At 33.8% G+C, this 11,353-nt stretch overlaps 1 protein-coding gene across 1 annotated transcript; it reads left to right on the top strand.

Moving 5' to 3' along the window:
- The first annotated feature begins 3,535 nt into the window (after positions 1 to 3,535).
- Positions 3,536 to 10,986, top strand: LOC120275078 (delta(14)-sterol reductase-like). The gene is made up of 13 exons (XM_039281569.1): positions 3,536 to 3,667; positions 3,760 to 3,877; positions 4,287 to 4,357; positions 5,608 to 5,664; positions 5,753 to 5,844; positions 6,496 to 6,543; positions 7,597 to 7,717; positions 7,804 to 7,850; positions 8,874 to 8,955; positions 9,769 to 9,845; positions 9,975 to 10,094; positions 10,409 to 10,483; positions 10,576 to 10,986. The coding sequence occupies exons 1-13, from the start codon at positions 3,620 to 3,622 to the stop codon at positions 10,727 to 10,729; spliced, it is 1,110 nt and encodes a 369-aa protein (XP_039137503.1). The 5' UTR covers positions 3,536 to 3,619; the 3' UTR covers positions 10,730 to 10,986.
- The last annotated feature ends 367 nt before the right edge of the window (positions 10,987 to 11,353 follow it).

The following is an 11,353-nucleotide window of genomic DNA, read 5'->3' as shown; positions in this document are numbered from 1 at the left end:
ATGATTTTTCACAATCAAATCCATTTTTTTTATTTGGGCTTCATTACAAGCCTTCTTTCTTTCAGTAATGGAGTAAAGGTGGAAGCTCTATGCATTGTGTTTTATTCTCTCGTTTGCATTACTTGGTTATTTTTGGGGGTAGGAGTATAGGATGGTGAATAAGCATTGAAGGAGTGGAGCCATGGAGGAAAGGTGAGAGCTTTGTAAATTTGGGTTTTTGGTTGGGTCCAATTTGTGGATCGAGTGCTAGGGATGTGTATTTGGGTTGGAATGGGTTTGTTTTGAGTGTTTATGAGCATTAATGGTGTAATGGAAGGAGCTTGCTAAGTTTGGAAAGGATAGATTAATTAATCGCTGGCAATCTGCTTTAATGGTGCCAATGGGAGTATGGGGTGAGTCTGAGGATTTTCTAGGCTTTATCCCTTTTAAAGAGGGATGAAGAATTGTAGAGAAAGAGCAAAGGTTGTGTCCTTTTGGTTTTTATTCTTCATCATTTTTTGTTTATGTTTGGGAATCAGTGGAAAGGTGTCTTCTTTTTAAGGTGGTAGTGTTGTTCCATTGATCATATTAGTCTAGAGATGGCTAGTTTCAATTGTGGAAGAAGTCACTCCAACTTGCTGTGTTTCCTCAGCCGTACCACACCCTTTGGATTTCTTACTCGCTTCCCAAGGTGATCAATGGATCTTCTTCTTCATTTTCTTTGATTTCAGAATCAGTCATTGTTCAATTTGTTTCATCTTCTTTTGATTTTTTTTATTTGATCTATTTCTCTATGTTTTTTTATTTTTGCCAGTTTTTATATTTGAGAAAGTTGATCAGATGCATCTTAATTTTTTTTCTTCTTTCTATTTTCAATTATATTTGTTGTGATCACCCTTTATTTTCTTTTTCCGTTGCTTTTCTAGTGGTGATGAGGTCTTTTATTCTTTATAAACAGAATAATGTAGTTTTTACCAACCTCTATAACGCTCAGTCTTTTTGCTATATTCCTTGAGATTGGCTTGCACTTATTGTTTCAAAGAATTTCTTCGTTTTCTTCTTTGTTTTGTTAGGTATTTGGATGAGTGGTGACCGACAAGCGGCAAGTGATGGGGAATAGCGGTGGGTGAGGGGTTCGATGGCATGGAACGTCGTACGAAGACGAGAACGAAAGAGGTGAGCGATGGGCAATGGGCTCAGTGACGTGGGAGGGTCACGCAAGACCAAGACCAAGACATCGGCAATAGCGACGAGCGGATGGTTTGGTGGTGCGGCGGGTGACAAGTAAGAGGTGCGAGGAGTGGGATTCGCCGGGCAGCGGCCGATGGGTTTGGTGGAGTGGGTTGTGAGAGTGAAAAGAACAATGAGGTATGAGTTTCTTTATTTAATCTGATTTGTTTTTTTTATAAAAGCAAAGTCATATGCTGAATAGGACTATAGGAGAAATAAATGAGATAGTGAGGTAGCAGCCGCCACGTGAGTTGTGTGGAAAATTCGTGTAAGCTGATCGTTGCATATAGTTAGGATAAATGCTTCACGTGTCAACTGAAGAGGTTTGGGTTAAATCGAAATTAAATTCTTTGAAGAGTTTTGGCCATGTGGGTGAGCGTATAGGAATATTTGGGGCATCCAATAACTTAAGTGTTTATCATGTACCTCTGCTAATTAAAAAAACCACACCTTGTCATTATTTCAGCAGCCTCTTGTCCTCTTCTCTTCCATACTGCTTTGCCGTCTTCCCAACATTTGTTTCTCCCATTGGTGCTTCCATTATAAATACTTTCAAATAGACAATGCTTCCCTTTATAATCAAAACTCAAATAACCAATCCGAAATTTGAAGAGAAAAAAAAAATTATATCAAATATAAACAATACTTTCAAATACAAAAATACCTTTCCCATAGCTGTATTTTTCAAAATTATTTCATCAAACAAACAGTTAAATCATGTTATTTTGAACCGGATGATGATGTAAGCCTCCTCCATGCATGATTGTCTGGGTAACAAAATCGTGGGATTAAATTTTGTCAGTTTTGAATTGTTTTTAAAGAATGAATTAATTAATATAAATTAAAATAATTCTTTGTGATCAATGATAATTTTTTATTGATGCTAATAATTTTTGAAATTATATTTAAATATTATAAATAAAAAAATTGCTGAGAAATGTAACATACGTGCAACAATCCTTGATTGCATTATTTGTAATTCCACATAATTAGTGTAGTAAGTAATTGGGGAATAAATGTTGAGACATAGTTGTTAAAATTGTCCCAGTCTTTGATCCAATCTATGCATTGGATTACCAAGTTACCAAGGCAACTGCGGGTCATCGGGTTAATTTAGAAATTAATTAAAAGCAAAACCCCGACCAACAAAAAAAAAAAAAAAACAAAAATTCATCATCAAAGACAAAGTAAAAAAGCGAAAATCATGTTTGCTACAATGATCTCTATCACAATAACATCAATTCCTTAATACCCATGGGGTTGAATTTGTTTTAAACAAATGTGACAAGCATAATACCATTAGGATTTAATTATTCTGCCAATATATTTTAACTTGATAACAAGAGATTTGAACTTAAAATCCACAATTGAAGATTCGTTACTAAAACTATATCTAACAGGGCTTAAATTTTTTATACCAAAGTAGACTTAAACTAAAATATACCATTTTTTTTTTTTTCTCAATGGAGTGACTAAACTACAACTATAGGGGTGTTGGAATCTATGTTAATATGAAGAAAAGTTTAATATAATTATATAAGTATATATTAAAAATAAAAAATAAATTCTATGAAAAAATAGGAGTTTTAAAATAATTAATTAATTAACTATTTATTTTTTTAATAATATAGACAAAACGACCTCACTTATCTTGTTCATGCCTCAACCCCCTAGCTTAACCACTAGCGTGTAATAAATTAATATCAAAATAATAAAAAATAATGGAGATATCTGCTAATCTACAAAGCAAGTCATTTTACTTTTGAAAGAGACTTTTTATTTATTTTATTTATTTATTTATTTTAATGTACTTGGGTAATAATCAGATTAGGCAGGCCTTTTGGAATGAACGGTAACCTGCCGGATCACATCAATATCTGTTAATCTACACCGCAAGTCATTTCACTTTGAGAGAGAGACGTTTTTTATTTATTTATTTATTTATTTTAATGTAACTGGGTAATAACCAGATCAGATAGGTCTTTTTGGGATGAATGGAAACCTGCTAGATCACATCGATATCTACTAATCTACACCTTGAATCATTTCACTTATGAGAGAAAGAAAGAGATGCTTTTTATTTATATATTTATTTAATTATTTTTATTTTAATGTAACTGGGTAATAACCAAATCAGACAGGTCTTTTTGGGAAGAACGGAAACCAGCCGGATCACATCGGCTCACACCGGGTTAAATGGTTGTACGAGATTTTTAGTTTTTAACAAACCTTTCATTATTTCCGTCTCCGGGCCGGGCCGGGCCCGCATGTGTTAGGCCGGACTGGTATCAGTTTGTACTCATGTACTGATGTTCGCATTCTCACCAGAGTTACTACAAGACAGAGTGCCATTCTCCAATGAAAAGTGAGCGAGTGAGCGAGGGAGAGTGGAGATAGTGGAGTAGGAAGCATGAAAATGGAGGATATTCTTGGTGGTTTGATCCCTTCTTGGAGCTCTGTGAGTGCATTCTCTATCATCATCCATCCATCCCTTTTTCATTCTTCTCTGTTTTACATTTATCACTGGTTCTTTGGCTCGGCTTTCTGCAGGTGGTCATCCTTTTCTTCTATCTCGGCTATTTGGCGATCGCCGGGTCTTTGCTTCCGGGCAAGGTCATCCCCGGAGCTGTCCTCTCTGATGGCACCCGTCTCCACTACCGATGCAACGGTCTGTCCCCATTTCTTCCTACATTGTTTGACTGCTAATGCTGTTTGTAGTGGCTGATCACCACCATGCTCAGTTATTTTGGGTTTTTGGATGGTTACCGCTTTTTTGGATGTTTGGTTTTGGTTGAAAGATGGAAACTTTTTGCTGTCTGACAGTGTTTGATGAATAATTTGGGTTAGGGTTTTACTGCTTGTCAGATGTTTGTGAAATTGTCTGTGAGGATTTGAACCAATAAAAAATTGAAGTAACTGAAATATTTATTGATTTTGAATCATTTCTGTGTTTATTATGCATTGTTGCTTATAAATGTGATTATTGTGCTGTGCAACTTTTTGAAACTTGCCAAGCTATTTGATGCTGGGAAAAATGGGACCCTTTTTATATCATTTTATTTTTAAGTCCTTTGCAGGTTTGCTATCACTTATTATGCTTCTGGTCCTCCTGGGAATTGGAGTTAACATGAAAATGATCTCTCCCACGGTATTGTTTTTCAATCCATAAATTATTCCAGCGATACATTAACTGAAGTTGTTTTTCTTCATTGATGACTTCATGTTTGCTTTACATGTATTATTATCTTGTTCTTCACTTTTTCTCGTTTTCCATTTTTGTTCGTAGTTTCTTCTTTGTAAGAAAAAAAGCTCCCTCTTTGTTGTTTCAAGTTTGATGTTTGATTAGATTTAACTAAACATAATTGCTGTAACTGATGGATTTCCTCTCTCTATGGCTCCTTTGATAACTTTGAACCAAGCCTTTGGCATTACTTTGATTTTATGTTTAACCTGTCTGTATTATTCATTTGCAAGGTATCTTACAATTTCGTAGGTCTTTGGCATGCAATGAAGCATTGATTATGAAATAGCCTTTCATAAATAACTAACACCAGCATAGGTGGTAGTTTAGTAAACAGTGCTGCAGATATATATGGGTGATTATCTTGTGACTGCTAATGGATATAGAATATGAGACAATAATCTATAATCTGAATTTTAACCTAATTACAATTTAAGAATTATTTTCAGCAAAGATATTATATCCAATTAAACAAGAAATTTGTGTGCAAAGGTCCAACCAGATAGAGAAGGGAGTTGGAATGACTCTGGTTGCAAAGTTATATTTTCAAACATGTTTTACTTGTGCCGAACTACCTGTTTGCAACAAGTATGGTGATTCAAATTTAGACAGGATCCAATTGTACTAGCCCTTTATTGTGAGTGTTAGCACAACATGGTTTTGAGTCATAACATGACTTTTCTGTATAAAACTTCAAAAATTGATCTTAAGTTTGTTGAGTCTGTATGCTTTTAATTTCATTTAAGGCTACATGTCTAGAATTACATGTTTCTGATCGCCGTATGTTGACAAAAATAGTGCTATCTTAAGTCCCTTGGTTGGTAATGGGTTTATTCCATAGAAAGTAGTTTCTTGAAGAGTAATGTTGGTATTTGGTTTAAATGTTCATGTGTAAAATGAACCACATGTGTCTTAACTATTACAAGCTCAACTAAATTTATCATCTGTTCTCTTGTGGTAACTAATGCCAAGTTGTCCAATACTGCAAGGGCATTTCAATTGCTAGTCTCAAACATTGTTTATGCTTAAAACTCTTAAAATCATTCAGAATGAAAACATTTATGCCTATACTGTATCTTATTTGTATATCAAGTTGAAATCAGTTGGTCTTGTTGTCGAAGATGCCAATGGAAGGATTAACACAGTACTGATTGCAGGTGGTCGCAGACAAAGGAATTGAGCTCATGTCAGCAACTTTTATTTTCAGTGTTATTGTAAGTTCATTCATATACCACACCTGGGTATTCTCCTAACAAACCTAGTTCTCCGTATACTTCATTTTGATTTTCATTCTTTATCTAGGTTTCATTGGCTCTCTATGCTGTTGGTTGCAAGTCTCGTAAGCAGAGTTCGTCATTAAAAGCCCATGTTACTGGGAACTTTATACATGACTGGTATTTTTATTGATACCATCAACTGAGCAATATTTTATTTTATGATCTTTTTAAAGAAAAGGTTTTTTACCAAACAGAGAGTTAACATGGGTAATGCATAAAAACTGTGCATTTGAAAACTTAGCTCTTTCTTGGATAATGTAACCAGAAGACTAATTCTTCTAGACTGTATAGAGCTGCTAAATACAACTAGAGCCTTTTGTTTTTAAAAAGTATTCTCGGGTATCATTGGACTAGTATTTTCGTATATTTGATGTGGTTGCTTGGTTCTCTTGTGTGAGCTTGTTTAGTTTGTCAGCATCTGATCTCTGAGCTGGCACATATTATAACCCCAGAAAAATGCATGGCATACAAATTTGCAGCCTTTATGCAGGGTCTTTGGTTAATTTTTCTCTCTAGTTGTCATTACATGATTGAGGTAACTTGAGGCAAGAGCTTTGCTGAGAATTTAGGCTGCCATTTTAGTGTCAAATTCATTGATGAGAATTCTAAGAATTCTTTCTTAAAGGACTGGAAATATACAAACAGCACATTGATTTAGAACGCTTCCATAAAATACTGTGAATATTGCTTTGTGTACAATACCTTGCAACTTTAAAGAATGCATTGAAATGATGTATGCTGATTAACGTGTCTTGTTGTGTAATGCAGCTGGTTTGGAGTGCAGCTGAATCCCCATTTTATTGGAGTAGATCTCAAGTATGTGAATTTTATTTGTAATGTAGAGATTTTTTTTATGATTTGATATCAAATTCTTACTAAGAGTGCATTTCTACCCTGGCTGCAAATAAATCTCTAAACATGTGGTCCAGGTCTGACTCATTTAGATTTAATTTGAATATATGAGAGCCTATTTAGTAATAGCAGAATTCTACGTTTCAAAGGAATTTTTTATTAGGAGGTTCTTGGTAACTCTTTTTAAACATTAATTCCTATAAAACCCAAGGGAAATGTGAAGGAAAAAAAAAAAACCCCTCCACCTCCTTTTTTTTTCCTACAAAATTTGTGGTTTTCTCTTTCTTTCTTTCTATCTCATGAGGCACTTATGAGTGGTTTGGTGTTAACATGGAACATGTGGCACACCTACCCATTTCATGTGCCATCTGACGTTAAAAAAATATCTATTTTCAAAAGAATAAAAATATTATTTAACAAGTATTTATTTTATTTTAAAATGTATATATATTATTATTTTTTTTAATTTGTGTTTGAAAATAGGTTTGAGAAAATAATTATATATATACTTCATCAAGGCAAATGAAACAAGCCTCCAATAATACTCTTAATGATAATTTAAAATTTTCACTCAATTAGCCATTGGGGGAACATATAGGATAATCCATAGGAAACACATCCTCTTAATTGCAATAAATTCCTACGTACTTCTCTATTTTGCATCGAAACCAACCCACAAGAGAATGAAATTAAGTTAATAGTTGGTATATAGAAAGCCATGATTGTTTATCTTGTGAACCATTCATTCTGTGTTCATACAGATATATTTACACTTGTTGGTGGTCAAATTTTTATTTTCCCTCTCACTATACTTTATCATTGTGTCCATGATTATGTATTATGATGAAGCAGTGATCATACTGCTTTAGGTGTTGATAATGTATTTACCAGTCATGACATGAGCTTTTCTAGTTCATTTTTGTATCAGATGTGAAGTGTTTTTCATAAAATTTCAAGCCAAGAAAACTGGCTAACTTATAATATCTAGCCTTGAGATTTACATTTCCTATATTTTAGATTCTTTTTTGTGAGAGCTGGAATGATGGGATGGTTGTTCATCAACCTTTCTGTCTTGGCGAAAAGCATTCAAGCTGGCAATGTGAACATCTCAGTCATCCTGTCTCAACTCTTTTGTGGGGTATCTTCAATCACGCATATTCAATTTTCGATTTAGTTGTAAATGATCTTGAATACTAATCCATACTTTCTTCTCTCTTCATGTAGCTCTACATTTTAGACTACTTTTTTCATGAAGAGTTCATGACCTCTACGTAAGTATCACCTCCCCTGTTAAAAATATCTACTGCACTTTATGCCATGAAGTTTTGCGTGGCATCTATTGCAATTGCTTATTGAAAGTAGATTTTGGGAAACAGAGACTATGTAGACTTTGGGGGTCTAGTCATCAAACTTCTAATAAAGTATTGTGAGATTAGTTGAGACTTCTAGGGTGTGTTTGGCAATTGTTGATACCTAAACCTCAAACCAAACACCACAAAATTGGCCCACCAATTTTCTTTTACAAAATTTAATACTTAAATAAATATAATTAATAATTAATAATTAATCTTTTTTAAAATATTAGTATTTATAATTAGAAAATTTTTAAGGTTAAAATATTTATATCAATCAATATTAATTGAATCCGAGTTTGGGCTGAAGTTTTCCCTCCAATATGTTTTCAATTCCAAGCCCTACCCTGCTACACGGCTACACTTACTACAATTTCTAACACATCCTAATTTTTATTTGACTCACTCTGTCCACTTTATTAACATAAGTTAGAGGTATAAACTTCAGTTTATAAGATTGGAAAACTCTACTAGGAAAGATATGATTTTAAGTTTGTTATCCTGGTTTATATTGAGGTCTAAGTGACCATTGTAGAGTAATTAAGAAGTGACTTTCATGTTCCCCTTAGGTTCCTTGAATAGTATTTATTTACCCATTATATATGGAAGCTTTGTATGTAAACTATTCTTAGCTGTTGCGAAATTCAATGATGAAAGAAAGATAAGAAGCAGCTAGATGAATGATGTTGAATACCAATTTCTTTTTTTATTGGTAAATTTGTATTATATTTACGTTCATGATATGCTTTGAAATCAATCCTTTGGCGTGCAATGTAGTTTTGGTTTCAGCTGAAGACATCAACAATCAACATAAGTTTTGATCGTGTTTGTGTTGACCTCCTAATTATTACTTCATTTACACTTATTTTCACTCTGTCTGCTCATCAGAGTACTTTATTGTCTGCTACCTTGTTAATCAATCTTATTTGGCTGTATTTGTAGATGGGACATCATTGCTGAGAGATTGGGCTTCATGTTGGTCTTTGGAGATTTAGTTTTTATTCCTTTCACTTTTAGTATTCAGGCATGTAATTTATATTTAATTCACACTTATTCCTTAAAATGTTTTTTCTGATGATCATGCAAAAATGTTGTGTGAATATCTTACAAATCTAAACATTGAGTTGGAATTTTAGCACTGTAGTTTAGTGAAGTACGAATTTGGAACTGATCAGGCATGCCTTGTCTCGCTATTGGGATTTGAAAGTCACAGATCACCACATTTATTAGATATGACCAAGAGAATTTTCAAATCCTTTTCTAACATAAATGTTCAGAAACATTATTTATACTGCTTTTGTTGTCTATTTATGTATTATGTGGATCTTTAACTTAAAGTTCCTTTTCACATCAAATAATTCCAAATTCTTGTGCTTGGGTCCTTTTTTGCAGATAGTTTGGTTGTTTTTGCATATAGGTTCCATAAGACAAGTTATTGGTTGTAAAATGTATCCCATCATCATCGTGGATGTCTCAAGAAGACATATTTCATTCTTCCTGATGTGAGGAAGATGCCACTCTTTGATTTTCCACTTCTAGTAAATGCCATGAATATACTAGGGGTAATGACCAAACACATTGGTTCGCTTTATTAGTTGAAGAAATTTATCATACCATCGTGTCTTGTGAACTATATCTGACCTTTGTACATCTAGGCAGAGGTGGTTTTAGCATGTAACACTGGACTAGGACACTGAACTCTATAAAATTGATGGGCATATTGACATTCGTAACATCATGTAATAGTGTAGGAGTGTGTTCTTGGTATCTCAAATTCACCATTTTCTTTCATCTAGTGCTTTATTATACCACCTCATAAATTTCATATTTAATCCAGGGGTGGTGGCTTCTGAAGAATGAAGTGATTCTATCAAAAGTGGCTGTCATCGCCAACTGCCTAGTTTTTCTTGTTGGGTAATAACCTCCATGCTTATATTTGTATTGTATGCCTTTTCCAAGCATTTTCTTCCTTAAATCAATATTAGAGCATTGTATAATTGAAACATGTATTTAATATGGTTTATGTTCAAATGGATTGTGCAGTTATTGTGTATTTAGAGGAGCTAATAAACAAAAGCACATATTTAAGAAGAATCCTAAAGCTCCCATTTGGGGAAAGGCCCCAAAAGTTGTAGGGGGAAAGTTGCTTGTTTCTGGCTACTGGTAAGATTGTTGCCTTTATTTTTTGAAATATTGGATTTGGACTAAAATAATCTTCTTATAGAAATTGAAGTAGCCATTTTTAGAATTTTGGAAGATATACATGCCCTTTGCCATTGTTCTATTGATCATCTTCATTCCAAAATCAATATAATTAATCACACCTTCATGTTTTTGTTAAAGGTGCAACTTAAATGTGTTAATTGTCCAGAGTTTCTTATTAAATTATCAGACTTTTTACGGCTAAGTATCTTCTACTTTTCATTTCTCGCATTCATCCCAGTTATTTTCTGTTAATTAGTTGTTGTTTAATGCAGGGGAGTTTCAAGGCACTGTAATTATCTTGGGGACTTGCTGCTTGCTCTTTCTTTCAGTTTGCCATGTGGGGCCAGGTTATTTCTCCATAGTTGTATATTGCTGTTTTATCATGCAATCCAATTATGTTGTGTGCAGAATAGCTGACAAGTTACCTCCATTTTTACAGTTCTCCGATCCCATACTTTTATCCTATCTATCTTCTTATACTCCTGATTTGGAGGGAGAGAAGGGATGAAGAAAGGTGCTCGCAAAAGTATAAAGAAGTATGGGTTGAATACTGCAAACTGGTGCCCTGGAGGATACTGCCTTATGTCTATTAGAAACTCTTCTTGGCATAATTTACTGGTCCATTAGCTGAGATCTGAGTCAAATTGATGTTATGGTGTGAATGGGACACTGAATGGGAACTCACTGGGCAAGCCGCATGCATTCATCAGTATCTTAATGCAATTCTGCTTGAGGATGTACTTATTGTGTATGACACCCTAGTATAAATTTGCATGAAACGAAAGCAATGGCTAGCCAAACTATTCTGGTTTGGTTTCAGGCTTAATTTTTAATTTTTGCGTTTTTTTCATTTTGGTCTCCTTTCTGTGGGGGTTCAGATTAAGCTTCTTTTTAAAAATCAAATTAAACAAATCTTAAATATTAAATATTTTAACTGGTTTTATACTTTTATTTACTTTTTTTTCTCGAGAACCAAATAAAAGTTTGTGCTAGTTTAAGCATTGGATTGAGTAATGTAAACATAGTTATTTTAATTTATTTATCTATTTATTTATTGATAATATGGAAAATGCACTACACACATCTTATTTAGGTTTCAATCAGAAATTACACATTTTATTTTAAAAAATTCAAAGAACCATTATTCTTGTCAAGGCTTGGGCTCTATGCGTGAGCTTGTGAGAAAGCTATACAGGTGCTCAGGTAAGGTCGATGCT

Source organism: Dioscorea cayenensis, chromosome 14 (assembly GCF_009730915.1).
Source record: "Dioscorea cayenensis subsp. rotundata cultivar TDr96_F1 chromosome 14, TDr96_F1_v2_PseudoChromosome.rev07_lg8_w22 25.fasta, whole genome shotgun sequence".
NCBI classification, from domain to species: domain Eukaryota; kingdom Viridiplantae; phylum Streptophyta; class Magnoliopsida; order Dioscoreales; family Dioscoreaceae; genus Dioscorea; species Dioscorea cayenensis.
The sequence above is the reverse complement of the archived record's forward strand: the minus strand, read 5'-3'. Positions and strand labels throughout refer to the sequence as shown.

What these genes read in the sequence shown, in the direction of transcription:
- LOC120275078 (XM_039281569.1), top strand. Translation starts at nt 3,620, where the DNA reads ATGAAAATGGAGGATATTCTTGGTGGTTTGATCCCTTCTTGGAGCTCT. An exon ending in GGGAACTTTATACATGACTG is followed by an intron (nt 5,845 to 6,495) that starts GTATTTTTATTG and finishes TGTGTAATGCAG; the next exon opens with CTGGTTTGGAGTGCAGCTGA. An exon ending in CTTTCACTTTTAGTATTCAG is followed by an intron (nt 8,956 to 9,768) that starts GCATGTAATTTA and finishes TATTTAATCCAG; the next exon opens with GGGTGGTGGCTTCTGAAGAA.